At 48.7% G+C, this 26494-nt stretch overlaps 1 protein-coding gene across 11 annotated transcripts in view; it reads right to left on the bottom strand.

The window, feature by feature from the left end:
- Nucleotides 1-26494, bottom strand: part of CASZ1 (castor zinc finger 1) — a 443166-nt gene that overhangs the window by 115838 nt on the left and 300834 nt on the right. For 4 of the 11 annotated variants that reach the window (XM_083512755.1, XM_083512766.1, XM_083512765.1 and 1 more), the window contains exon 1: nucleotides 10435-10813. The exons of 5 other annotated variants lie outside the window; for them this stretch is intronic. In XM_083512755.1, the coding sequence (XP_083368881.1) occupies nucleotides 10435-10483 (49 nt within the window). In that variant the 5' untranslated portion in view covers nucleotides 10484-10813. Of the gene's footprint in view, nucleotides 1-10434; nucleotides 10814-26494 lie in introns of those variants that run through there. 2 more of the 11 variants (XM_083512762.1, XM_083512757.1) reach the window with 2 other exon arrangements.

The raw sequence follows: 26494 nt of genomic DNA, 5'->3' as shown, positions 1-26494 counted from the left end.
TCGATAACACCACTAACCTTCAGATGTCCAATGCCCCCAGAATAGTCCATTTTGATCAATGCTGCAGTTAACACAGGAAAACATGTGTGAAAACTGTACGTGCACTTGGACATTTCCCTGTTGTACCCCTTTGCTGTATGCAACATTCCCAGGACTACTGAAATGAAAATGTGCACATTTCACTCACATCTGGGAATTGCTAGTGAGCAGGATTTGATAATCCAGAACATTTTTTTGCAAGAGTCTGCTTGCCTGGGCGATCACTTGAAGGAAAGCACATTTGTTTGTGTGAATCATCACAAAAAAGTGGAACCCTGTGGCCAAGGCCCTTCCCTGTGGAATGGCACTGGAAGGGGTAGCTGAGTCTGGGGTGCCCTTGCACCCAGTCTCATTCCCCATGCTGTGCAGCAGCACCAAATGCTTTCTTCCCTCCACCCTCTCACTCTCACTCAAGCCTGCGAGGGCTGCTTGGCTTTTATCCTGAGCCTGAAACCGCCTCAGGATTGGAAACTCAAACCGCTTCCCAGCCTTGGGAATTCTCTCTTTCTCTCAACAGCTGACACAGCCTCTATTTGGCTCACGGTGCCAGGGCACCCATTCCAGGCCAATTCCCAAACTCTGCTGAAAACCATGCCTCTGCGGAGAGAGGAGGAGGCTTGGAAGCTTTGAACCTATCAGGACCATCACCCCAAGTCAAGGACCTTCCTAAATGGGGCATCTTCAAAACAACAACAACAACTGTCTACACTCCTCATTTATGACTGCTATTCATCATGACGCGTCATTTGCACTGTGGTGCGCACGGTGTCAGCTGCCGGAAAACCACGTCACTGGAATCCAGCTGGGTGTGGCCTGGGACTAAGGCCTTGGCTTCCCAGTCAACATAGGACAGCAGCGACTCCCCACCTTGACTTGCTCCTTCAGGGAATTCTTAGTCCTGCTTGGCTCACATCCCAGTTTTCTTGCTGGCTGGGAGCTCTGCAGAAACTTTCTGGCTTATGTCAGGCCCAGTCCTGAATGTTTCCTTGCTGACCTACAGCCACCAAAGTCCAGGCTCCATTATGAAGTCTTGGGGGGGGGAGGAGATTCGGCCTCGGTGCCCCAACTTTAAAGTAGGAACAGCAGGGGCCAACCTCATAAGGGTGTATAAGAAACAGAAAGCTTGCTAAGCACTCTCTGGACAATGCAAGAACTGTGTAAACAGAAGCTACAACAAGAAGGCAGCATCGCATACGTAATGCAAATTCCTCAGTGAGGCTTCTTAGTTCAGTTGGTTAGAGCATGAGACTCTTAATCTCAGGGTTGCGGGTTTGAGTTCCACTTTGGGTGAAAGATTCCTGCATTGCAGGGGGTCAGACTAAATGATCCTCGTGGTCCATTCCAACTCTAGAATTCTGTGATTGAGGCACTGCAAATGCAAGAATTGTAGGAGCAGGGGTGTCCTCGTGAAGCTCTGCAAAACCCCTGGCTTCCTTCTTAAGGTTTATGGAGATCCCCAATTAAGCGAATGGAGCTTGATGCATATCAATGCTGCCTGTGCGGCCGCAGCTTAAATAACTCAAGATTGTGCCTCAGGTCGCACCTAGCTACTTTAAGCAGCACTTCCTTGCTGTGCAAAATGTCTCCACAAGCCTAGAGGTGTCGGATCGCACCGCAGCTGCACATCAGTCCAAGCTCTGTGGGCAGAATGTTCGGCATCTTCATGTGTGTTGTCCAGCTTCTTGCTTTCAAGTCTGCCCAGCAAGTGGGTATCCCTGATGTGGACACATACAGGAGCCTTACTCTCTCTTTGTGGTCCTAATCTCAGTAGGGTCTTTGCGGGATAGTGGCACCAACGGAACAGCTAATAAGTTTCCTCCTCTTTTGCTGCCCAACTGCCATGCTCCTCAGGGAAGGGTCTCCATCCTAGAAAGCCTTCAATCCTAAAAATTAATGTTACCTGTCTTTGAAAGCTCCCTCCCCCCATAACCCCCATTACTTCTCTCCAGGGAAATCAGTCTAAAAGGGGCTAATGGAACAATGTCCCTCCTTTCTTCCTCTCATTCTTTCCCTCTCTCTCTCTCTTTTTTATTAGCATTTGTGGAATTTATTCCCAAACTCTCCTAATCTTTCGTACACAACCATTTGATTTGCATAACCCAGCCCCCTCTCATAAAAACTGGCTGCTAGTTTAATTAAAAAATGTAAATTTGCTGTCATCTCGGGGCCTGGTGAATTAGGACGACATCGGCATTTTTTATTGCTGAAGACGTCCAAATTGATCCGGTCCGCAGTGAACCGGAGGGGTGCAGGCGGGTGGGGGGCATGCGCGTGCCTGAGTGTTTGTGCGCGGCCAAACAGGATAGCGACCTGTGGGTTCTACCTGGATAAAACCACATTTGCTGCCCCCACCCCAGACATACACTTTAGGGTTCCCGAAGTGGAAACGAGTGTGTGGATGGCTCCCTGACCACATCCTGATTGGCAGACTGCTGTGATGATGTCACCCATGGGAGCTGCCAACCTGTCTGGTGCCGTAAGATGACAGGTCTGTCCTTCCCCCTCAGTTCCACTTCTCACTGAAGAACGCTGGGATCAGTATGATTCAAACTTGGCTTCCCAGAACTGAGCTTCAATTAGGTCCTGTTCTAATAAAAGGGAAAGTGGAGCCAACCCTCAAGGGAAAATGAGAGAAAGCAACAGGGGATGGGGAGGGAAGGTGAAAAGCACCTCTCTGCTATCTCTCTCTATCTCTCTCCCTTCCTCTTTCTCTATTCCCGAAGTCCACGGCTGGTTTCGCAGAAGCAGCATTCAACTTCTCAGCCACTTTGGAGGAGGAACACAGAAAACACTACTCATCTGGATCCCCCAGGCAAAAACCTGTTGTCTTGACAGGAGGCTGGGTGCACTAATTTCATAAAGGGGAGTTTCTCCGCACTTCGGAAATTCGCTGGGTGTGCCACCCTTCTGCATCTCGACAGGCTGCCTTCCTGTTCCAAGGGACAAGAAAGGACCTCTATCTAAATCACAAGAACAGGAGAGGAGAGGAGCAAGATCAGCCCAGGGCGTAGGTGGTTTCCATGTAATCCTGCCTCCTGCAGTCCACCATGGCACTTTGGGATGACGTATTTGTGTGACGGAGGAGTCTGCCTTTCTAGTCTTGAAATTAAAGTCTATCAGCTTCCCTAGATGATCTTAGTCGGTTCTAGTAAGGTCACTCATGCAATAGGTTCTGATGGTGGGAAGGTGGCTAAAAAGGGGGCTGGTGGGCAATGCTGGTGGGTTGTGGGTTTTTTTGGAGGGGGTGTATTATTTATTTATCTATCGCGTTTCACCCAACCACCCAAAGCAATGCACAAAATGTAACAAGAACAGCGGGGAAAAAACAGCTTAAAAAAAAACATAGAAAGTAACAACACAGGTACATTTAAAAATGATATGAAGTAGCCACCCATGGCAGATACCCGTTCACCCAGCTGGGAAACCTTGTTGGAGCAGAAATGCCTTCAATTGCAGGTGCCTGTTGCATCTCGAAAGGGATGCAGTTCCAGAAAACAGGGGCAGCTACACCAAAAGCCCTGCTCCGAATTGCTGCGGAGCAGGCTGCCGAGATCTGCAGGAAAACTTCCCCGCAAACTGCAGGGATCTACCAGGTATATAAGAGCTAAGGTGGTCTCTCGAGCAACCTGGTCCTGAGCTGTATCATGCTTCATGCGTTAGCACCCTTCTACGTTAGTGTCAATACCTTGAACTTGGCCTGGCAGCAGAACACAGTGCAAATCCCTCAAGCGACAGGGGGTGGGGAGGGAAGGAAGGAAGGAAGGAAGGAAGGAAGGAAGGAAGGAAGGAAGGAAGGTGAAAAAAGCACCTCTCTGCTATCTCCCTCTCCCTCTCTCTATTCCTAAAGTCCATGGCTGGTTTCGCAGAAGTAGCATTCAACTTCTCAGCCACTGAAAATACTCCTCATCTGAATCCCCCCTACAAGAAACCAAGCCACTGCATTCTGTAAAGCCCTTTGCCTTGTCTTGCAAACACAATCTTAGACCTTTTTCTTGCTGAGCAGATTGAGGTAAGTAGGGAGCATTTCATATTTTGGCAGTGTTTCATATCTGAATTCTTTGTACACACAACTAGATCCAATCATGTTGTACTGAGCTTTCCCTGTAAAGGTGGATGAGGAGAGAACGGGAAATAAAGATAGATCATTCCAGGAATTTAATTTTTTTCAAAGCAAGAGAATGAGAATACACGTTATAAAAGCAAATTTAACATATGCTTCTTTCTTTATGACCTGGAGTAAGATTATTGCTTACTGACAGTCCCAGAAAGTCTTCTCTGAGTCCTACGCTAAGAAAATTCTTTTTAAAAATTGGTGGAACAGCACAGCACCAAACATCTCTCCAGATTTCAAAGCCCAGATTTTCAAAATGAAAATAACCAGACCCAAAACATTTTTGGTAGCACACCGCTCCACATGGTTCATAGTTTGTGACCTATATTAGTTTCCCTTCGTGCAGCCCAAGCATCCATGTGTTTACTCAGAAGTAAAACCAGCTGGGTTCAATGCAGAATTAGGCAAGCGTTGTATGCACACATCCTTGGGAGTAGCTCAACAGGACTTACTCTGGAGTAGAGATGCATAGGATCATGATGTTAGGGCATAATCAGGTACTTAACATCTACCAGCTGAGGGCTATTCCGATTTAGCAGAAGCACTGCAAGGTGTGACACTGTTGTGACACCTACGCTGGTGGAACTCCCCTGGTAGGCCAGCAGAAAACACTGCCAGCAGCAGTAATGCTGACAGAAGAGGCAAAATGGAGGTAGAGTCATAGGTGGCCCATGGGTTGCATGCACAGGGAAGCAGAACGTAAGAACATCCCTGCTGGATTAGATTTCCAATGGGAAGCCTACAAGCAGGTTGCGGGTGCAACACCAGCTCTCCTCACCTGATGTCTACAGCAACTAGTATTTTGAAGCATGCTACCGCCAACAATGGAGGAGGAACACAGCTTTCACAGCTAGTAGCCACAGTGTTCCGCTTCACAAATTACTCTAATCTTTCAAAGCCCTCCAAGTCGCTAACCATCACACGGGATCCTATACATTTTCAATTGAGGAGCAGCACAACCTTCTCTTACATGTTGTGCGTGCTTGAAAATTCACAAGGGGTAACTCTGACAGTGACGGGACACTTTGTGCAAAACAGCCTGGCCCCACAACACACATGGGAAGTTGAGGGCACATTGCTAGCCGCTCTCTGGTTAGAAACCCAAGGTGGCCCTCACTTTCGGACTACAGACACACCTTGTGCCCAGCGCCCTCAACTTTCCTTCAACAACTGAGCACACCAGGACAGAGCAGCCTGAGCTGATCAGCAAGGGAAGGGGGCAGCCATTCTATAAAGTGCAACTGTTCCAAACGCCTTGCAAGCCCTTCTGACAAATTTTGTGTCTCGCCTGAACTGAAGTGCTCTAAAGCATGAGGGAAGGGGATTAGTTTTCCCCAGCCCAAGAGCCAGCTTTCCCATTGAGGAGCCTCCCAGGGGCCACATGCCAGTTGTGGGTGGGGCCAAAGTCAATACCAGCCAGGCAAAGGCAGATGATGATAATAATAATAATAATAATAATAATAATAATAATAATAATAATTTATTATTTATACCCCGCCCATCTGGCTGGGTTTCCCCAGCCACTCTGGGCGGCTTCCAACAAAACACTAAAATACAATAACCTATTAAACATTCAAAGCTTCCCTAAACAGGGCTGCCTTTAGAAGACTTCTAAAAGTTTGGTAGTTATTTTTCTCTTTGACATCTGGTGGGAGGGCATTCCACAGGGCGGGTGCCACTACCAAGAAGGCCCTCTGCCTGGTTCCCTGTAACTTGGCTTCTCGCAGCGAGGGAACCTCCAGAAGGCCTTTGGCGCTGGACCTCAGTGTCTGGGCAGAACGATGAGGAAGGCACAAAACAGAGCCAGTGAGGGGTGTCGCCGTGGGGAAAGAGTGCGTGGCCTGAGGAGAGGCCTAGGCCTAGCGAGAGTCCTGGGGGTCACAAAGAGAATCCTAAAGGGTTGCATTCTGCCCCAAGGCCTGGGATTACCCACCTCTGCTCTAGTATTCTTGCTCTCCAACAGCGGGGTCCTCTGCCACTGATTTGGCATTTTGCAGTTCTTTATTTCCCCCCTCCCCTTCTAGGTTGAGCATGCATTGGATGCCACGGCCAACCTGCCAGCTTAATCGGTGACATATCTTAATATAAACACCTGGCTGGTCCCCTAGGGGAGATTCTCACTCTCCACAGGTGATCAGACAGCTAGTCTTACAGCATCCGGCAACACTTCCCCAAAGTCTCCCAAATAATAGCAAGAGAGATGACCATCAGTTGTGAACCAGTTCCTCCTGGAATGAATGATTCCAGAAAAGAACAGGCCCTCAGAAAGAGCTGCATATTCTCCATGTGGGCAGAGAGGGAGTGTGTATAACAACAGCTTGCCAATGCTGAATTCTGCATTCAAGAAGATGAATTCTGCAAAGAATGAATTCTGTAGCTTGTGTAAGTTCAACAAATGCGTTTACTTTGCATAATTTATGTGAGGCACTGAAGCCCCAAATCCTGACCAACAGAAACCTTACGTGAGCCCACCTGAGGCTTTTGAGATGCCAACAAGAGCTGCACACAGCGGGGGTGATGGCTTCTTCACCACCGTTAGGGCCTGGAAATTTGTCTTGCTTTTGAATGAAAGTTGAATTCTGCACAAAAATGATGACATTAATTGTGGGGGAAACCTCAAGTGACCACCACCCAAAGGAAATGGTGGCACTTTTATTTGAAAACTTTATCTGGGCACTGTGCATTGGTATGAACGTTATTTCATTATCAGCATCATCACCCCACATTTTATTATTATTACTAATTTATTGCCTGCCATTCACCCCAATGACCCAACAGAAAATGAACTTCCATGCAGAGTAAAAAAGTAAAGTTGGGTCCGTAGAAAGTGTGTGAAATTGCACCTCTGCAGAAGCACCCAAACTTTTGGCCGCCATGATGGTGTGGTGCAGGGACCAAGCATCCTTCCGATTCTGCCACCCCTGCCTGGCACCTTTTCAGGTATGACTAAAAGGGTATCGAGAGAGCTTGTATTGTGATGACTCGAGGAGCTTGGCAGAGGCCCCTCAAAGAGAGATAAAGCCCTTGACCTCAGAACACAACAAATGGGCTCACCCACATGCAGACTGCAGTCTTCCAGGCCCTAATCTCCAGGGTTTACCCAACATCTTGGGCCTTCTTGCACAAGTATGTTTCTACTGGGGGCCCCCACATGTGTGCTGCCACTCACTCTCACCACAGTCCAGAAGCTTGACTAGCCACAGCTCAGCAGTAAAACATCTTCTTTGTATGCAGAAAGTCCTTGGTTCAACCCCCAGTATCTCCAGGTACGGCAAGGAGAAGCACTTCCCTGAGACCCTGGGGAGGTGCTGCCAGTCAGTGTAGACAGTACTGATCTGGATGCACCAATGGTCTGGCTCAGTGTGAGGCAGAGTCCTATGTTCCCATGTCTCAAGGGAAGGGCCACAATACAGGGGTAGGTAGCACACCTGCTTTGCTTGCAGAAGGTCCCTAGTTCATTCTCCAGTATCTCCAGGGAGAGACTGCCTGTCTGAAAACTCTGGATTGCTGCTGCCTGTCAGCACATACGGTATAGAGCTAAATGGTCTGACTCAGGACTCCATTTTTTCCTTCTGAGCTCATCGTTAGGTGCCAGAGGGCGATTGCCACAGCAACAGTCCTATTGGCCCCATTCCATCAGGGAGAACTTACTCAATGGAAGTCTATAGCTCCCGCCAGCAGGGGGTGCCAATTTCCCAAAGAGGGGGACGAGGCCTTGGATGCAGAACTAGGGAGGTTGCAAAACATGGCACCACGTCATCCCAACCCTCAATAATTACTCCCACCCCACCCCCCAATACCTTGAAACTGCAGGGAAAAGTCACTTTTCTACCCCTTAAGATTAAAATGTCCAACCTCGTAGGAAAAACAACAGTAGCAAAAAAAGGGAAAGGGAGGGGAGGGGATTTTTTTGTTTTAATGACCCGTCTCTCAGCCACATCCTGAACAAGAACATATCAAGCCTAATAAAGAACAAACGCACACCCAAGAACCAAATATTTCAAAACAATGCAGGCTGAACACTTCCTGGTGCTTTTATCTCCTGGTATGATGAACCAATATATAATAATAAAAATAATAAATTAAAGACCATAAAGGAACACACATCAACACACGCACTTTCATTCTTTCCCACCAAAATAACAGGTGCAAAGTGGAGGCCAGTCAATCATCAACCATTTTATTACAATCTTATGCCTTATGAAATAAATGCTGCAGTAATTATCTCAAACATGTCGGATCAACAAGCACAGGATGGTTTGGTGTATGGATAACTGCAGTTACTAGTTTTTAACTCTGTGTGTGTGTCAGGAAGGGGGGCGGGTTCATAATAAAACTGAGCCGACACTTAATGCAGTTTAGTTACTCCACAACATGCTTTAGCTTCCCATTCCTGCTCACAAGAGAGGTTAAAGAGCGGTAAGAATGTGAAACTCGCCCCATGCCCACGACTCTATGATAGGCCACAAAGTGTGAAGTAGCAGGGTGAGCAGCAGCGAGCAAAACAGAAGGGGGGGTGTCATTTATGCAGTGTAAAAAGAGCACTATTTTTGAATGGCACAAATTCAGTCTCAGGCAGAGGATGGGCTGGAAAACTGGGCCCTGAGAAATTCCTTTTTGCTGACCTATCGCAGAAAGCAATCCCCAAACACCTAGTGAGTTTCCCAAAACTCTCCAAACACAAGCATGTCCAAAGAACGACACCAAAATCGCACGTTGGAGTGATACTAGGCTGTGATTTCTCAGGCCTAAATTATTTCCTTCAAAGTCAACCCCTTGATGGAGTCAGATGCCAGGCCATGGATTCCACACTCCGACCCGCCAATCGCCATAAACTGCCCCCCCCCCCCGAATAGGCCGTGGGAACCTCCAACGGCCACAAACCTCTGCTGTGGCCTGTGCAACCCTGCCCTGGTGTGACCATTATGTGTCCCAGAAACAAAAGTGGGGAGGGGGAGCAGCAGAACGCACGGGACACCCCCTATAAATCTCCCGCGGAAAGGGCGAAAACAATCCAGCCAAGGTGCAAGGAGGAGAAGAAGAGGGGGGGAAAGCTCATTAAATGTAATAAGCAGTCTCCTCATCCGTCACCAGCTTGTCCCAAATAAATTAAAATTCCTTTTCATTTAGACAGCACGCCGGGAACCTGACAGGCAACCTTTTACGGACAGGATGAGGTGCAAGGGGGCGGGGAGCTTAGAAAAAGAGGGGGAGAATAATTAAAGGGAGAGAGGGAGAAAAATAATATTTGAGGAGGAAAAGAGAAAAAAAATGCACCATCATAATAAAATCTACATAAACTTCCTCTTTCCCCCCCCTATGCTCCCCCACAACCACCGCTTCCAATACCCCGGGCCTCACACAACGCCATGCTCTCATTAACAACAACACAAACAGATCCCAGATCTGATATCCGCTAAGGGAGAGGAGAGAGACCTTCCGAGGGGCAAAAATCCTTCTTTTTAGCCTCCTTGAGAAAACTATAAACCTGGCGTGGAGCGGGGAGGGGGGAAGAGAAGAGGAGGAAGGAAACAACTTCCGTAAAGAACCGAAAGAAAAGTGAAACAGTATTTGTACCTTTGCACCTGACAGCAAAGCCCCACCACCACCACCGAAAAAAGAAAAACAAGTGCTATCCATTCCCCTTGCCATCTCTCTGCAACATTCTGGCAGATCTTTTAAAAACCTTTTGAAAGTTGACATATGTAAGCGCTTGTCGCCTCCGAGTGACAAGCCGCTCATCACTCTTGTCAAACAACCCTCCATCCCCCAGCACACCCCAACACACACACACACACACACACAAACAAACGCACCAGACATTTTCAACTTGGGCTTCCCCACAAGAAACACAACTGAAAAGTTTTCTTAAAAAGAAGTGAGGAGCTAAGAGGTTTGTATCTTTTTCCTTTCTTTTTTAAAGCAGAAACTACCCAACTCACACACCCAGCAACCTTGAAGCCGAGAGTGAAACATGAAACCGATCAGCTGCGCTCGCTAGTTTTATTAAACTAAAAGAGAAACTATTTATAGACAAGCCGAGCGTGGTCGGTCCGTCCACGGCGGACGGACACGCTCACAGTTAAAAAGAAGGGGGGAAAGGAGAGAGAGACATAAGGAGGAATAAGAAGACAATGAGAAATGAAGAGGAGAAAAGGTCAAAGGTTGCCTCCCTGCCCCCCGCCGGCACACACTTTCCCCTTTTTTGGTACAAAGTAGGAGAGACGGGGAAATAAAAAGGAATGAACAGACTAGGGGGAAAAGCACAATTGTGCCTTACTTACCATAGTCGGAGAGACGAAAGCCGAATTCACTTAAATAATCAACTTTCATAATACTTAATTAATACCTAATTGCAACTGATTGCTCCCCGAATAACAAGTTGGTTCAAAATACTGATGTCATTGCTGCTGACGGTCCTCCCTGGGAATCCACTTGGGCACCAGCTCAGTTCAGTGGCGGAGAGTAGGAAGGGGGAGCGGTCTGGTGTCAGAAGTGATGGTGATTGGCAGGAGAGCCCTGGCCCCGTGGCCACGCCCCCCACCCACCCCCTCCGCTCACCCGACCTCCCCTCCTACTGGCTGGAGGGCAGGTGAAAGAGAGCAGGGGAGGGAGACGGCTCAGTCCCTGCCTGGTTGCCTTTGAGGAAGGAGGATGCTCTCTGGGAGAGAGAGGGAAGCCAGCTAGCTCAGAGACAGCCAGCCAGCCAGCCAGCCAGTTGTGCTTCAAGAAGGGAGGGGGGGTAACGAAAGGGAAAGGAACACTCTCAACACACACACACTTCCCAAGCCTATTAGGGTTGCTTCCCAGGGGCTGCCTATATTACTCTGGGTGCTTTACTCTTGTCCAGGGAAATAGAAAAGAAAGGAGAAAGGAGGTGGTGGGATTCAGTATATTAAAACTGGACTTTTTTGAAAAAGAAAAAAGAGGGGTAGTGGTGGCAGGAAGCAGGCAGGCTGCTCAAGTTATCCCAAGCATCTCAAATTTAGAACTTGTTCCCACTTATATCATGACCCATTTGCTCCCCTCGGCCTGTGCCTGCTGCACACTGGACTCTCTGGCTGCGCATTTCTGAAGGAACGTGTTCCTGTGGATTTCTGAGGTTTTGAATTCATGTTCAGAACTTTGCATATTGCATATAGTTTTAAGCCACTTTGAGACCCGGGTGGCAAAAACCAGGATATACATTTATAAAATATAATGATGGCGGCAATGAAGCAAACTTTTCACTTAAGAAACACGTCCTGCCATTTTTTTATTTTTCCAGAGGCTGGGTGCTCTCCCCCTTCTAGTAAAAACAAGCCCTGCTACAAGGCCAGATTCCATCCATTCCTCCAGCCTTGCACACAAGCCCACCAGAGTTTCACCAGCTTGCTCACCATCCAGCGCCAATTTGCGACTTCAAAAAAAGAGAGGAAAAAAGGTGTTTATAAAGTTTCTCTGGCTGGTGGCCTGTAGGTTGATTCTTACTCACCACAGGCAACCAGCCAAATGGCACATTAAAACACATTCAGCGCTCACTTAGATAGTTTGTGGGAAAATACCTTTTGGATTACACCTTTCAGAGTCACGCTTTCAACCACCTCCCCCCCCCACCCTCCCCCCCCACCCATATCACCTAATTCAATATCGTCAGGATCTGCACCTTCTAGTTACAGATAACTGTTCCCTGTCACAACAGAAGACTTATTCCCGAATCTTAAGGACCTAAGAAAAGCCCTGCTTGATCAGACTAGGACATTCTCTAGCCCAAGAGTTTGTTCCCTTCACTGGCCAGCCATAGCCTTCAGAGAGCTGCTAAACAGGCCTTGAAGGAAACAGCCTTTCCCTGCTCTTGCTCTCCAGGAATTGCTATCCAGCAGGTACACTGCTGCTGAGAGTGGAGTCTCCATTTAGCTTAATGGCTGCTGAAAGACCTCTCCACAAATAAACTCCCTCCAAAAGCACCATGGTGAAATATTTCCAAATATGGACTGGGGGCCAGTTAGCACCATCTACCACCTCAGTGTTACCAGACATTGTTTTCCCCACACTGCAGAGGCCTGGGACTATCCTATCCTATTCTTACTATTCTTACTTTTATTTCCTCCAAGGAGCTCAAGAAGGCATACATGCTACTCTCCCTGATTTATTTTCACAACCACCCTGCAAGGTAGGTTAGGCTGAGAGACAGGGGGCTATATTCAGTGCTAGTCCTAGAGTAGACCCACTAAACTTAATGGGCATAGCTAATGTTAGTTCATTAATTTCAATGGGTCTACTCTGCATAGGATTTGGCTGGATACCACATAGCGGCTGGCCCAAAGGTATATCCAGTGAGCGTTGCAGCTGAGTGGGGATTTGAACTCTGGTCTCCCAGGTCCTAACCCAACACACACCCTGCTCTGGCCTAAGCGGGGGGGAAAGAGGCCCCACCCAAAGAGGTTGGCTCCAGATGCACGTCCGTGTAAACAAGGGAAGAATTAAGCTCTGGCGCACAGGCACAGTGAGTAAACACGAACTAATGGATCTTGAACATTGCATTTATTAAAGGATCACTCAACAGGAGATTTTTTAAAATTTTTATTCTGTTTCAGAAAGTACTCTCAAGCTTGTGAGGTGTTTTGCAGGGAAAGGGGGATGTTTTCCACCTCTGTTCTTTGTAGGAGGGAGGAGGAAGAGTTTCTGCTTTTCTTGCAGTTATGCAAAAATGTGCCCTTATTCCTCCTCCACCACCCAATACGCAAATGGCAGCTGGTGCTCTTGCACAGGCAAACCTCCTAAAGGTATCTCAAGCTACTCTGTTGCCAACAATGGGGAGTCAAGTCCTGGTTGGCCTGACTCTCACAGGAAAATGCTGGGTAAACATGGCCATGTTCCAGAACTGTTGTGTTCAGGAACTGTCAGAAGGACATGAGAATAGCTCTGCTGGATCAGGCCAGGGGCCTGTCTAATCCAGTATCCTGTACTAAGTAATGGGCAACCAGGATAGTCCACAAAATATCTACCGTTTGATCTGTGTCCAATAATCAAAACATGCACCTGCTCTGTTCTTAGCTCTCGTGGCTAATAACCACTGATGCACCTACTTCCCTCCCCCCTTCCCACACATTCCTCTAAGCTCTTTTGATAACTACTTCTGCTCCTGAGCACCACAACAACATCCTGTGGCCGTGAATTCCACAGGTCAATTGCATATTGCCTGAAGAATGTCCTTCCTCCAGCCCATACTGGGTGCACAGCCAATAGGTTTTGCCTGATAACCTAAAGCCTATGCATCAGTGAACAAACCTCTATCGTGTGTCCTCCCTCCTTAAATACCCACTTCTTACTAATCTCCCATGGATTTAAATCAATAGGGTGAAGGGTTGGGCACAGAGTACATCCTGTGCCTCTTGAACAGGACTTGGTGCAGGTCACCTGGGCAGCAACGCCATGTTTGAGTGAGTGCAGGCTTTGGAACAACACCCTTACTGCTCTGGAGTGAGAGAAGAAAAGAAAAGCCAGGCACCCCGAAAAGACCCATTGAATTTAATGGACCTAATTTAGGCTCCGATTGGCAGGGGCAACCCAATCAGATGGGCGGGGTACAAATAATAAATCATCATCATTATTACTATACACATAAAGCAGTACCATACAACTTTTAACACTCATGGCTTCCCTCTGCCAAAGAACTCTGGGAACTGTAGTTTGGGAAGGCGCTGAAAGTTGCTAGGAGTTTCCTATTCTCCTCGCAGAGCTATAGTTCCCAGAGCTCTGTGAGGGGGAATAGGGGCCTCCTAAGAACTCTCAGCACCTTTCACAAACTACAGTTCCCAGGATTCTTTGGGGGAAACCAGCTGTGACTGGTTGAAGTGCTATGGTGCTGCTTTAAATGTGGACTGCAGATGGGCCCGATACAATTCAGGACGGCCACACTCCCACATGTTTCCCAGGCAAGCCAAACCAGTTAGCCATGAGGAGACCGCAGGCGTCAGGATAAAAACAGGCCTGAGCAGCCAATGACACCTGATGACTTCAGAGAGCGAGCCAAAGAGTGTCTGGTGTTCAAACAACTCCCTTATCAATCACAACTGCGACTTCATTCATTGGCTAAAAACACTGACAGACGGAAGCAGCTATTGAACAGAAATTACTTTGAAGAGTACTTGCACATTGTGCTTCTTAACTTCCTTTTTAGAAGGGCTGGCGACCCCCGCCCTAGCGGACTAGGATCCACTAACAGTGGTACCTCAGGTTACATACGCTTCAGGTTACAGACACTTCAGGTTACAGACTCTGCTAACCCAGAAATAGTGCTTCAGGTTAAAAACTTTGCTTCAGGATGAGAACAGAAATCGGGCTCTGGCGGCGCAGCAGCAGCAGGAGGCCCCATTAGCTAAAGTGGTGCTTCAGGTTAAGAACAGTTTAAGGTTAAGTACGGACCTCCGGAACGAATTAAGTACTTAACCTGAGGTACCACTGTACTTTAATCGGGGAGGAAGAGAAATCAAAAGTGGAAATAAAACAGCGAACTAAAACACTGATTTGCAATGGCAAATCATTGTTTGTAGTCACGTTTCAAAGACACCCTTCTCAGTTAACAATACACATACAGGCAACTCCCTATTTGCGCAGGGGTTGTGTTCTGGGTGCATCAGCGGTAGTGCGTACTTTTAGGGTAACTTAGAGAGAGACTGGATGGCCATTTGCCATGGGTGCTTTAGTTGAGGTTCCTGCATTGCAGGGGGTTGGACTAGATGACCCCCAGGATCCTATCCAACTCTACTATTCTATGATTCGAAACAGCATCACCCAAGGGAGTTTGGCCCAAGGTCTGCAGAAGAACACGAAATCCATAGGGTGAAAAGCCCACCAAGCAGTGTAAGAAACCCCAAAAGAGTCTGCTGGGGGCTGAGTGTGCTCAGCTGCTACAAAATGCTGATTGATGGTGGTGATGGGAATGAGACGGAGTATTCTAGAAAAGGGCAGGGCTGCCTGGCAGGCACTCCTGAACCCCACATATTGCAACATTTTGTTATAGGCCATACTTGTGCTTTATTAACACTCATCATGTAAGCAGCAGTCACACATGTGAAAAATCGTTCATAATCAGGGCTCTGCATGCCAAAACTGTGCCCCACAAGCAGATAATTTGTCAGTGGGCGTGGAACTCAGCCTTCTGAGAATCTCCACTTTCTTTTTTAAATGTTTCTAGTCAGGAAGTTGCAAATACGATGGTGTATGTAGGTTTAGGAACAGGGTTTTAATCTCACCTGTGCCGCCCCAATGTTGTTGGACTACAACTTCCATCATCTCTGAGCACTGGCCATGCTGGCTGGGGCTGATGGGAGCTGGAGTCTAGCAACTTCTGGAAGGCCACAGGATCCCCAGCCCCTGTTTTAACCAACCTTTAAAAAAACAGAGCAGGCACTCATGCAGAGACACAGCAAAGAGCTTCCTTTCTGGGTGGTACTCTCAGATCCTCAGAGCCTTTTTTCACAGATGGTGACCCTGTGGCCTCCAAAGGCTGGTAGAACTACAACTCCCAGCATCCCTATCTGTTGGCCATGATACCCAGGGCTGATGGGACCTGGAAGCCAGTAATGTCTGAACAGTCCCTGCCCCGTCCCTGCTTTCCTTACGAACTGAAGAAACATTGTGGAAACACCTGGCAAATCGGCATAATCTAGACAAGGGGCAGAACAGAAGTCTTTCCTCCTGGAAAAATGTAAGCACTAGATTATTATGCGGAACTGGCTGTGTTCCCCTAAATCTGCCTCTGGAATTGAAACTTGGTATCTCCCAGGCACAAACCCTAAACTATGCTCCAGTAGGAGCATCAGAAAGTGTCTTACACTGAGTCAGATCACTAGTACACCTTGCTCAGTATTGCCTGCACAGACCGGCAGCAGCTCTCTCAAGATTTCAGACAGGGCGTCTCTCCTAGCTTTACCTTGAGATGGTCTAACCACGGATATACATATTGTCCCCCTTTCCCTGGCCCTGTTCCACCACCACCCTGACCTAGGACCAACCTAACTCGCAACAGAAACTGCACTTTTAAAAACAGGGTTACTCTGTTTCTCCCCCTTTCCCCAGTTTTCCCCAGACTCTTCCTCCTCTTAAAAAAGACCTCTGAATGAAAAAAGCCTTAAAAGTGGTGGCCCCCCAGCTGGAGACCGACAAGCCGATAAATCTGGCTGCCTCTCTCCCCTGTGGCAGGCTGAGCAGAAATCTCTCTCTCTCTCTCTCTCTCTCTCTCTCTCTCTCTCTCTCTCTCTCTCTCTCTCTCTGACACACACACACACACACACACACACACACAAAAGCTATTTGGAAAGCAAACACTTGCCCCCTGGTTTTAAGCCCAGCCCTTGCTGAATCCACCCAGCCAAGTACAGGATGTTTAAAGAGAAGCAGAAAAAACCCTAACCTGCACAAAATACCTATTTAATCAGGTAAATAATCTGTCCATTTGTTTTAAAGAGAGAGGCTTAGGTCTATTTACCCAACACGCCTAGGAACTCTCCCCTCACATTCTTTCCTTCTTTTATAAAATAGCAACTTTTTTTAAAAAACAACAACCAACAACGCATAGAAAGGAAGACCTGCAGAGGAAAAGTACATTAGATGTGCAGGTGAGTCCGTGCATGTGCACGCACAGAGAGTCCTGGGCTTCCTTCCTGCCCCCCACCTCCCACCACCAGGTAAAAGGAAAAGAGGTCCAGATTTATGCAGGGGAGTTATGGCGGCATGTTTAATTAACATTTCTGGATTGTGACAAGGCTGTGTAAGACCCTATAAAAATTCAGGGCGAGCCGCACAGCTCTGCCCCGGGCTTCCTTTGGCGCGGAGTGTGCGCCGTGCAGCTCGCACGTGGAACACACGTCGGAGGGAGAGAAATTCCCTCACGTGGACAAAGTTCAACCTCTTCTCAACCACGCAAGCGTCTCCGCCGCTCGCTGCAAATCCCCTGTGCTGCCTCCCCTCCGATGTCTGCTGTGCCTGACTCGCTACAACCTGTACAAACCAGCCACTGGGGTGCCTCCCACTCCTGTACAGCCCCTGGCACGCGGGCATATTCATCTCGGACCGCTTTATGGCTCCTGGACCCATTTGGCGAATGGCTATGGTTGAGCCTCAGAGGGGGTGGTTTGTTTCAGGGGTGTAGGACCCTGTCGGGCACTCTGGTTGTCTCTGGGACCAATGGTCAGAGGTGAACATTTAGGGGGCCACAGGTGCCTCGTCCTTGACCTGCAGGAATAGTTACCCCCAAGTGTGTGTCTCAGTGGGCTTCCTTTCCCCATCCACACCCCTTCAAGTAGATGTACTTTGCTGGGGGGGGGGGAGGAGAAAAATAGGTAGCAAAACCATTCCCCCCCCCTCCATAGGGTGTTGACTGCTTTTAATTATTCAAGGCCTGCCAAGTGTTCAGAAACTCAGATGACAGGTGATCAGGGCGAACGAGGGATGATTATTAATGATTAATAATTATTATTGTTATGGAGGCACAATGATTCCAGAGGTGCTGCGGCAAAAGCGGCGAGGGCAGTCGCATCGGCGGCATTCCCAAAAGCTACGGGTTCAAGCCGTGCTTGTAGCCGTACCAAACGTCCACCCCAGATCCCAACCCTTCCGTACATCGTTATTTATTTAAATTAAACAATGCTGCCAAGTTCCTGGGATTCCAGGCAAGGTGCAAAGCAAACAAAAGAAGCCGGTCGTTAAACGAAAACTCGACGTTACCAATAAAAAGAAAAACAGCAAGGATGTAAATCCTCTTGACATCCAGATTATCCATCAAAAGGGCCTCTCATGAGGAAGGATCTGTACCGTCTTGAAAAAGATTTGGAGGGCTTTGCACAGGCAGGTCTCATTGGACTCGGGAGAATGATGGTCCGGTGCTAAGAAGGATGAGAAGACTTGGCAGCAGGTTCAAAGGGCTTTAGCGGATTTGGGAATAGCAGATCACCTTCAGAGCATTCAGGACAGCCATCCTGGTGCCTGGAAGCTTATACAATGCTCCTAAACCAGGGGTAGCTAACCTGCATCCCCACAGATGTTGTTACACTACAACTCCCATTATCCCCTGAATGCTGATGGGAGTTGGTGTCTAACAAAATATGGAGGGACAGCCAGGGTTAGCCAGCCCTTGTCCTAGCCAATCAGGAAGCAAGGCTGAAAGAGAATCAGGGTTCAGGAATGGGCAGTAGACTTGGCACACTGTAGGATAGATAAGGCCCTGGGTTCTCTACCTTGCAGCCTCCAGGGCCAGTGTAATGTCCGGAGGGAAGACACAGCACACAGCAACCATGAGCTCAAAAGATGGAACAAGGCTCCAGAACAAGTTTTCAATACATGTGTAGAGAGCCACAGAGGGAACACACAGAACTTTTCTTCTTTTTAACTTACGAAGCAGCCGTCATGTCTCAGGGGCTGATCCTTATTGTACAGTGGACACTTGGGTTGCGAACATGAACTGTGCGGGATGCACGTTCGCAACCCACAGTGTTCACCGCCTGCGTCTGCGCATGCGCGGGTTGCGATTTGGCGCTTCTGTGCATGTGCAAAGCGTGATTTAGCGCTTTGCGCATGCGTGACCACCGAAACTCAGAAGTAACCCGTTCCGGTACTTCCGGGTTTCGGCGGTCCGCAACCCAAAGAAAGGCAACCTGAAGTAGCTGCAACCCGAGGTATGACTGTATTGTCACACATTTCCTTGCCACTTACTCAGAGCTGCCTTCCCACACTCTATGGGTTTTCCCTCCTTGCCCCAGATGACGTCTCTAAATAAGTTTGATTCCACAAATCTGGCTCCTGGGAGCACTGCGCTCTCTTTCTGGCTCCTTCCCTAGATCGGGAAGTCTATTAGGCAAATCGAGTTGTCCTATTTTAAGTCAATTCCTTGTTTTGTTTGATTCATATTTCGTCAAGAGAGGCGCCTGGAGGCCTCCAGGCCTGGGCGTCGGGCACAGCAGGCAATCGGTGCTCTCTTTCCCGCCGATTCCACCTCTTTTCCCTCCTTGATATGGTTTCAGTTGCTTCACTGCCAGCATGACATGGCAGACGGATGTTGCCAAAGCCCGACACTTTGAGTATCAGTGTACAGGGCAGGGTCCCCTAAAGCAAGCAAGGATCCTAGCTCACTGAGCCTACTAGTCATCTGCTACAGTTGTTTAACAACCTTCTTTTGCCTCCAGTTTCCAGACCCTGTGATCCGAGATGGAGGGCAGCCTGCCTCTCCTTATCAGGCCCCCGTGCCCTCTGCACTTCCATCTTCCCAGCCGGGCAAAAGAAGCTAGGAAGTAAGTTTGCAGGCTGAGATTCCTATCGTAGCTTCACTCAACACTCAAACAAAAAACAGAGTCTGTAGGGGCAGATTCCCAAAGTTAAAGCAACTGGCCAGAATCACTGGGAACAACAAGACATGACCAGGATAGGAAGCCACAAGGTTCCCTCAGGAAGAGGTCAGTCCTATTTTAAGAGTGTGGCACCTACACAACGGTTTGCTCCTTGATGAGGTCTCTGTAGCACATGTGTTTCAAGAGACTTCCGCTGCCCACAGACACAAAAAAATGGCAGGATGGTGGTGCTGCTGGCAGAATTCAACCTTCTCCTTTCCCTCTGGACAAGGAATAGGATGGAATATTCTCCAGACTCAGAGCATGTCTGAATGCCCCAGGGAAAGGGAGCAAATATCTAGCCGGAAATAGAGTGTGATCCACCAATGCCCAGATCAGGCAAGCCACGTGGGAAACTGCGTTGCTGTCTTGAACCCTGTGCAGATATCATGGAGGGGATGGTCTGGTCCAGAGGAGGAGTGGAAGCAAATTGGGGAGTTGGACCTGGAGGGCTCAGAGACCTGAGAGGGGGAGATTCAGACCCCAGGGAAGGAGCAAAGGAACACCCCACCCTTACGACTACAGCCTTCCCACTCTGTGGAGGCAACTGAGTGCAACTCAGACCCCGAGCCTGTTCTGACCCCACCTCTGTCTCCAAATATGCTGGGATGCCAGCGCAGGTGTAAGCAAACCACACAGAGCCAACCCACCCCAAGGACTGCCTGCTGGCTTGCCCAGCCCCAGGACTCCAGCCGCTTGCCATGCAGCCAGCAGTGTCTGTCCTGCTCTTCAAAAGGAAGGCACAGATCAACATCTCAGCTTGTGCTTAGCCATGGGCCTCACCTCTGAGATACCTCCTGAACCTTGTAAATGGTAGCTTGTCTTAAGTACACATCTGATTTGAGCAGCAAAGCCTTCGGCAGAACCAGAGCTGCAAGTTCGGGTTCCTTGTCTGGCAGGGAGCGCCAGGCCACTTATAATGAGAGTTGGGCCATTGGTCAACCTAGCTCTACACTGTCTGGCAGTGTTTGTCTACACTGACTGGCAGTGGTTCTCCGGGGCTTCAGAGGGGGATCTCTCCCAGCTCTACCTGGAGATGCTGGGATTGAACCTGGGACCTTCTGCAAGCAAAGCAGGTGCTGTACTACTGGGCTACAGATCTAGGAAGGTCTCCTTGTAGCTTTCTGCAAAACATGGGCAGGAACAGCTTCTGGAGTGTGTTGGCATAATTGCTTTTGGCCCAAAGAAGACACTTCCCCTGTCAGCTTGTCAGGAGCACTAGAACCCTTCTAGTTTGTGACCTGCTACACATTGAGGAAGCGGAAAGACAGTGGATAAAGACGCAGGTTTCAGTTACGTTTCGCACACTGCAGTGGCCAGTGGTTTTTTCCTCAACCTGGTAGGACTATTTTAGCTTCTGGTTCAGCTTTGCCCTTTGCTTGAGTCTATGATTCAATTATCTATGATCACACAATAATAATAATAATAATAATAATAATAATAATAATAATAATAATAATTTATTTATATGCCACCCATCTGACTTGCATTTAAAGCACATGGCTTCCCCCAAAGAATCCTGGGAACTGCAGTTCACCCCTCACAAAACCGCAATTCACAGCACCCTTAACAAACTGCAGTCCCCAGGATTCTTTAGGGCAGGGGTCTGCAACCTTTAAGACAAAAAGAGCCACTTGGACCCGTTTCCGAATAAAAAGCAACAACTGGGAGCTGCAAAACCATTGCGACATTTAAAACAAATATATCTCCGGAGCCACGATCTGACAGCGGGCGGGAAGGTGACGTCGGGACGGTGCGTGACTAACGCACGCACTGCCCCCATGCGACGTCACAGCCAGTACAGCGCCCGCCACAGTGAGGAGTGTCGGGGCGCACAATGCGCCTCCTCCCCTCGCTAGTATCCGCCCCGGAGCCGCAGCAAAGATGTAAAAGAGCCGCATGCGGCTCCGGAGCCGCGGGTTGCAGACCCCTGCTTTAGGGGAAGCCATGTGCTTTAAAAGCATAGTATGGATGCAACCTAAAGCACATGAGAGTTTTCTCCACTGTCTACCTCCCTTCTGATGCACTGTCTGGATTATCTTCTCTTCCCAGTTTTGAGGAACCATGCATAGCACCCTGGTATCCCTCCAGGATGTGAGGCCTAAGGACATAGCTGCCCCTTAGGACATAACATCAGAAGTTGACAACCTTCAGGCTCACTGTCTGCTGCTACATTTTGCAACTTTTCAGGGAGCATCCACTCCCTCCCTCCCTGCGCAGGCTTTCTTCCCAGTCCTTCCACCTGGGATCTACGATACTTTAGGGACAGCCTCAATAAATCTGAGATGCTTGGGAGAGCCGCTTCCCAGCATGAAAAGGCCTGGCTTAGGGTAGGGTGGAATGTTAGCTATTTGCTAAATGGGTGACAAAGGAAGGAACAAACAAACAAACAAACAAACAAACAAAACAGAACAGAACAAAAAAAGACATTGGTGAGGCTGGATTATTAAAGGAGATCTTCTTTACTGCCCAGTTACTCTTGCAACGAAAAGCAAGCAATGCATGTCTCCAGGCAAAGGAGCATGTGGAATTAAACTATTTTTGAGCTTCTGGAAAGATTCTGCCTCAGGTCTAGCCACGCCAGGATAGAAACTGCTGCCTGAAAACTGTTAACGTGTGCACAAGTTAAAGCAGGTTACGCAAGAAAAGGGATCAAGCTTGTGTTTTTCTTGTAAGCTGAAAAACGAATGAACTTTTTTCCTAAAGGATTAAGGTGTGCCAGTGGCATAGCATGGGTTACCGGTGCCCAGGGTGGGGCAAGTGCTGTGCCCCCTCTGGTGGAATGGGTGGCTGGGGTGGAGGCATGTAGTGGGGGCATGTGTGGAGCCAGCACGGAGAGTGAACGGAGTCCAGGAGGTGCTTTCCCACCTTCTTCTTCCTCCTTCCTCGGGGGCGGTGCGGGTGGCAGCGCCAAGGCAAGGGGGTTGGGGGCACATTGGCAGGTACCCGTGCTGAGAGAGCAGAGGGAAAGAGAGGAGAACGGCTGGCTTGGAGTGGAGGCAGGCAGGCGGACAGCAAGTGAGCGGCTGGGCTAGCTGCTTGTACTCCAGTAGCGGCTTCTGGCCTGTCCATGGAGCGCCCGCCCTCCTGCTCTCCTTCCCTCCCCGCAGGCTCAGCGCTTTGTGCAGTGTTCAAGGATAGCCAGACCATCCTCGCCTCTCGGCCAGCCCAGGGTCGGGGCCTGCATGGGTTTCCCTTTACCAGCCATGAGGCGGAGGAGGAACTGCCTGAACCCTAAAGATCCAGCGTGGGCCTGGCTTGCCTCCCCGTAGCTCTGGAAGTTGCAGGAGATCAGCCACACAGAATCAATGAGGGAGACTGCTGTGGGGGCGCCTGGTTGCGCCCTTCAGAATCTGCAAGCGGGGCAATCACCGCTGTGTCCCCATTGCTACACCACTGGGGTGTGCACTTTAGAGCAAACTGTGCTAAATGTCCTCCTGCTGTTTCCAACAACCAGTTCTGACCCTTTCCAACTCTGGTCCCACCCATTACTGGCATATGGCCCTTGGAAGCTTGCCCAGGAAGGAATGTGGCCCTCTGATGGAAAAAAGGTCCCCCCATCACTTCTGATGTTAAGCACGAGTTCTCAGACTAAAAGCACATGTGGATAACTAGCAAAATAAATGGAAATGAAGGAAATAGGGTGGTGCCAGGGTGATACCAAGGATCTTGGGGTGTGGGGGGGGGGAGGCAGAAGTGGAGGACTGGGGGGGAGGAGAGTGTGAGGCAGACGTAGCGATTGCATTATCGAAGGAGGCTGGCTTGGCATCACCATGCAATCGCCTTGGTAATCCTGTTAGCCAGCAATCTCCATTCCGAAAGAGCTTCATTTCTTTGTGAATATTTGTAAACTAGATATCTAATGGAAAATTATAGGAAAATTATAGTGAAATTCATGACGAAGAAATCCGATTAGCCCTAATTCAATTATGCCATCTTAGCCCACACTGCACATTTCCCATTTTTTCCCCATAAATACCAATGCCAGGGGTCTGGGTAATCAAATAAAATTGAAAATCATCTTCCCATTAAATTCAATTAGCTGCAATTTCTAAAGCCTATCAGAGATTTTAATTACTAAATTATAAAATTCTCCAATGCTAAATTGAAACAAAAAAAATGACACATCCTTGAGTTTCAAAAAATAAAAAGAAAGGGGAAATTACAAGAAAAACCTTTTTTGTAAAAAAAACATCCTCCCAGTCTTTTTGGTCCACAGCATATGTTAAATGAAAGAGCTTTGTTTTCTGCCAAAGGCTAAAAGCAAGGGAGAGGACGGCACATTTTGTGCTGAAAAACTAGGAGTGTCTGAAATAGACCATCCTCCCTCAAAATGATGCTTGAACAAAATCAATCCATTAAGACCTTGCAGGTTAGACATCAGGGTTTTGGTTCTTTGTTTACCTGCTGTGCAGCTGACTCAGAGGCCACTGGTCAGAGGAGGGTGGGAAATTCAGGTCCTTTTAAGCACAAACGTGTCACAGACTAATATCCTCTTTCTCTTGGGAATCACAGAACACTAAAGAGCCAATCCAGTACCACTGTCAGCTTATATAGCCTCAGGATTTGCTGGTGCTCCCTCAGTCCAGGCAAACCCGATCTTGAGTTGAGTTGATCTCCCTCATCTGTTTACTGGCCTTTATCACAGTGCCGGGGTCTTTCCTGGGCAACCTTTGGGGGGGGGGCCAGAGGCAAAAGTGGGCAGGTCAACAAGTGTATATATATTTTAAAACCTTTGTGCAGTAGGCTGCCTTCTACGCACACTCTCGCCACCCACCCCCCTTCCACCATTCAGACAAGCAAAAGACATGGTCAGGATTCAAGGGCGTATCAAAAAACACTCAAGGCAAAGCAAAGCTAGTGAGGGGTTTCTAGTGTGGGGAGATTTCCAAGGGCCAGACAGAGAGGTCTAGAGGGCCACAGTTGCCTGCCCCCCCCCCCGGCCTGAAGTTTCACTGCTCTACCGCTACCACCCTCTTCCACCTCCACTGCTTGAAGCACCTTCCTGCTTCATCAGTTATCTCAGGCTGGACCTTGCCATCACTCAGTTTTGTGTGCCTGATCCCACAAGTAAAGGGAAGAACAGAAATATCTCATTCCTTCCCCCACCACACTCCCCAGTTTGACTTTCCACACTGTAGATAAAGAATAATGGAGCCGTAGTGTTGGAGAGGGCTTCGCTAGTCAACTCGTCCAGCTCCCTCTAGGAACCCAGAGATCTAGAGCAGCCCCAAACCTCCTGCTTTAAGACCCCCAGCAAGGGAGCGCCCACCCTACCACCACTCTAGGAAACTGGTTCCATTAGGCTTCCCCTGATGTCAACCAAAACCTGCCCTCTTGTAATTTAAGACCTACAAATCCATTTTGTCTAGAGAAGGGTTTCCCAAACTTCGGTCTCCAGCTGTTTTTGGACTACAGTTCCCATCATCCGTAGCTAGCAGAGATGATGGAACTGTAGTCCAAAACCAGCTGCAGACCCAAGTTTGGGAAACCCTGGTCTAGAGTCAGATCCCCCTCCCTGCTCCAACATGGTGCCCTCCATCTGCAGAGCATCACACTGGTTAGCCCTGTTCCAGAAAAACGATGGGGAACCTGAAGGCTTCCAGATGTTTTTGAACTCCAGCACACATCTGCTCTAGCCAGCATGCCCAACAGTCAAGGATGTTGGAAACTGAAGTTTGTGGGGTTGGGGCGCCAGTTCCCTACCCCTGACCTACAGCAGCCTCCCCGTGGTGCTTTACAGATATCATCCCTGGCCATACTGTCTGTGGCTGATGGGAGATAGAGCTCAAGAACATCTGGAGGGCACCAAGTTGGGAAAGGCTGGTATAAAAGCAATGAACTACTCTATCCCTTTTCTAAAGGTAAAGCAAAGGATAGGGAAACACTTTAGCTCCACTGCGGAAATATCTACTCCTAGGCATATATGGGATGCGTACACTAGGAAGGTTGGAATCTCCAATGTCCCCAGCTGGAGTAGTTAATGCTACTTGCTTTTCCCTAGTTCTGGTGACACCCAGCAAGGCTGAGACAGTTCCACTTTCTTGACTGGGATGGCTTTGCAAAGACAAAGCTGGAACTCAAGGGGCTCCTTCTGATGTCAGGGATTCCCGATCCTTGCCTGCAATCTGGGAATCCTTCCTGGCCTCTTGAAACCAACAAACTCTGTCAGTTTCGAGGCAGTCACTAGGCAGATCCGGCTTGCTTTGTGCCACTCTGGCAGAGCTGATACCAAGCTCCATTTGCCAGGCGCCCTGGAGTTGCCAGTCTGGGGAGTCGCCCGCAAACAAAACAAAAAAAGTTAATTATCTCAGCTTTTTTTTTTATTTCTTTAATAAATAAGAGAAACTGGCTGAGCCGGATTCTTCGCAGGGCCCTTTCTCCCCCTTTATCATCCATCAGTTTCTGTGACACATTATTCAAAAGGATATATAAAAAAAAGTTTTGCAATGTTCAGGATTGTTACTAAATCCTTTTTTCTCTTTCCTGCTTTCCGCCTCCCTGCTCGCTTTGCTTCTTACAGTGCCAGGCAAGCGGGTGGGGGAAATAATAGTAAATAAATGAGTAAGAAAAAGCCCAAAGCCAGGAAGGGGGAGGCTCGGGGGTTGGTCGGCCGCTGCTCCTGCCTCTGCTGTGGGTCGCACAAGAGAGTTGGCACTGGGCCCACTTGCACACCTTGCTTGCCGTCTCGCCCTGGAATGTTAACACGGGCACTGCGGAATTCCCAGATCCTTGCCACCAATTAATCAGAGTCCCTTTTGGGAGCCAGTGTGGTGTCACGATTAAAGTGTCAAGCTTGGACTGGCGAAGCTGGAATCCTTCCTTCAGCTGCAAGGCTCGCTGGGTGCTCTTGCTACCTCTTGGCCAACCAGCACCGCAGGCTTGTTGTGAGGGTATAGTTGCTAGAAGCGGGCAGGAAGTGGAGAGAGAGAGCCACATACGTTGCTTGCAGCTCCTCGGGGGAAATATAGGGGTAAAA

The sequence above is a fragment of the Podarcis liolepis genome, assembly GCF_965112155.1.
Source record: "Podarcis liolepis genome assembly, chromosome: 7".
In the NCBI taxonomy this organism is placed as follows: Eukaryota; Metazoa; Chordata; class Lepidosauria; order Squamata; family Lacertidae; genus Podarcis; species Podarcis liolepis.
This window is presented reverse-complemented; position numbering and strand designations above follow the sequence as displayed.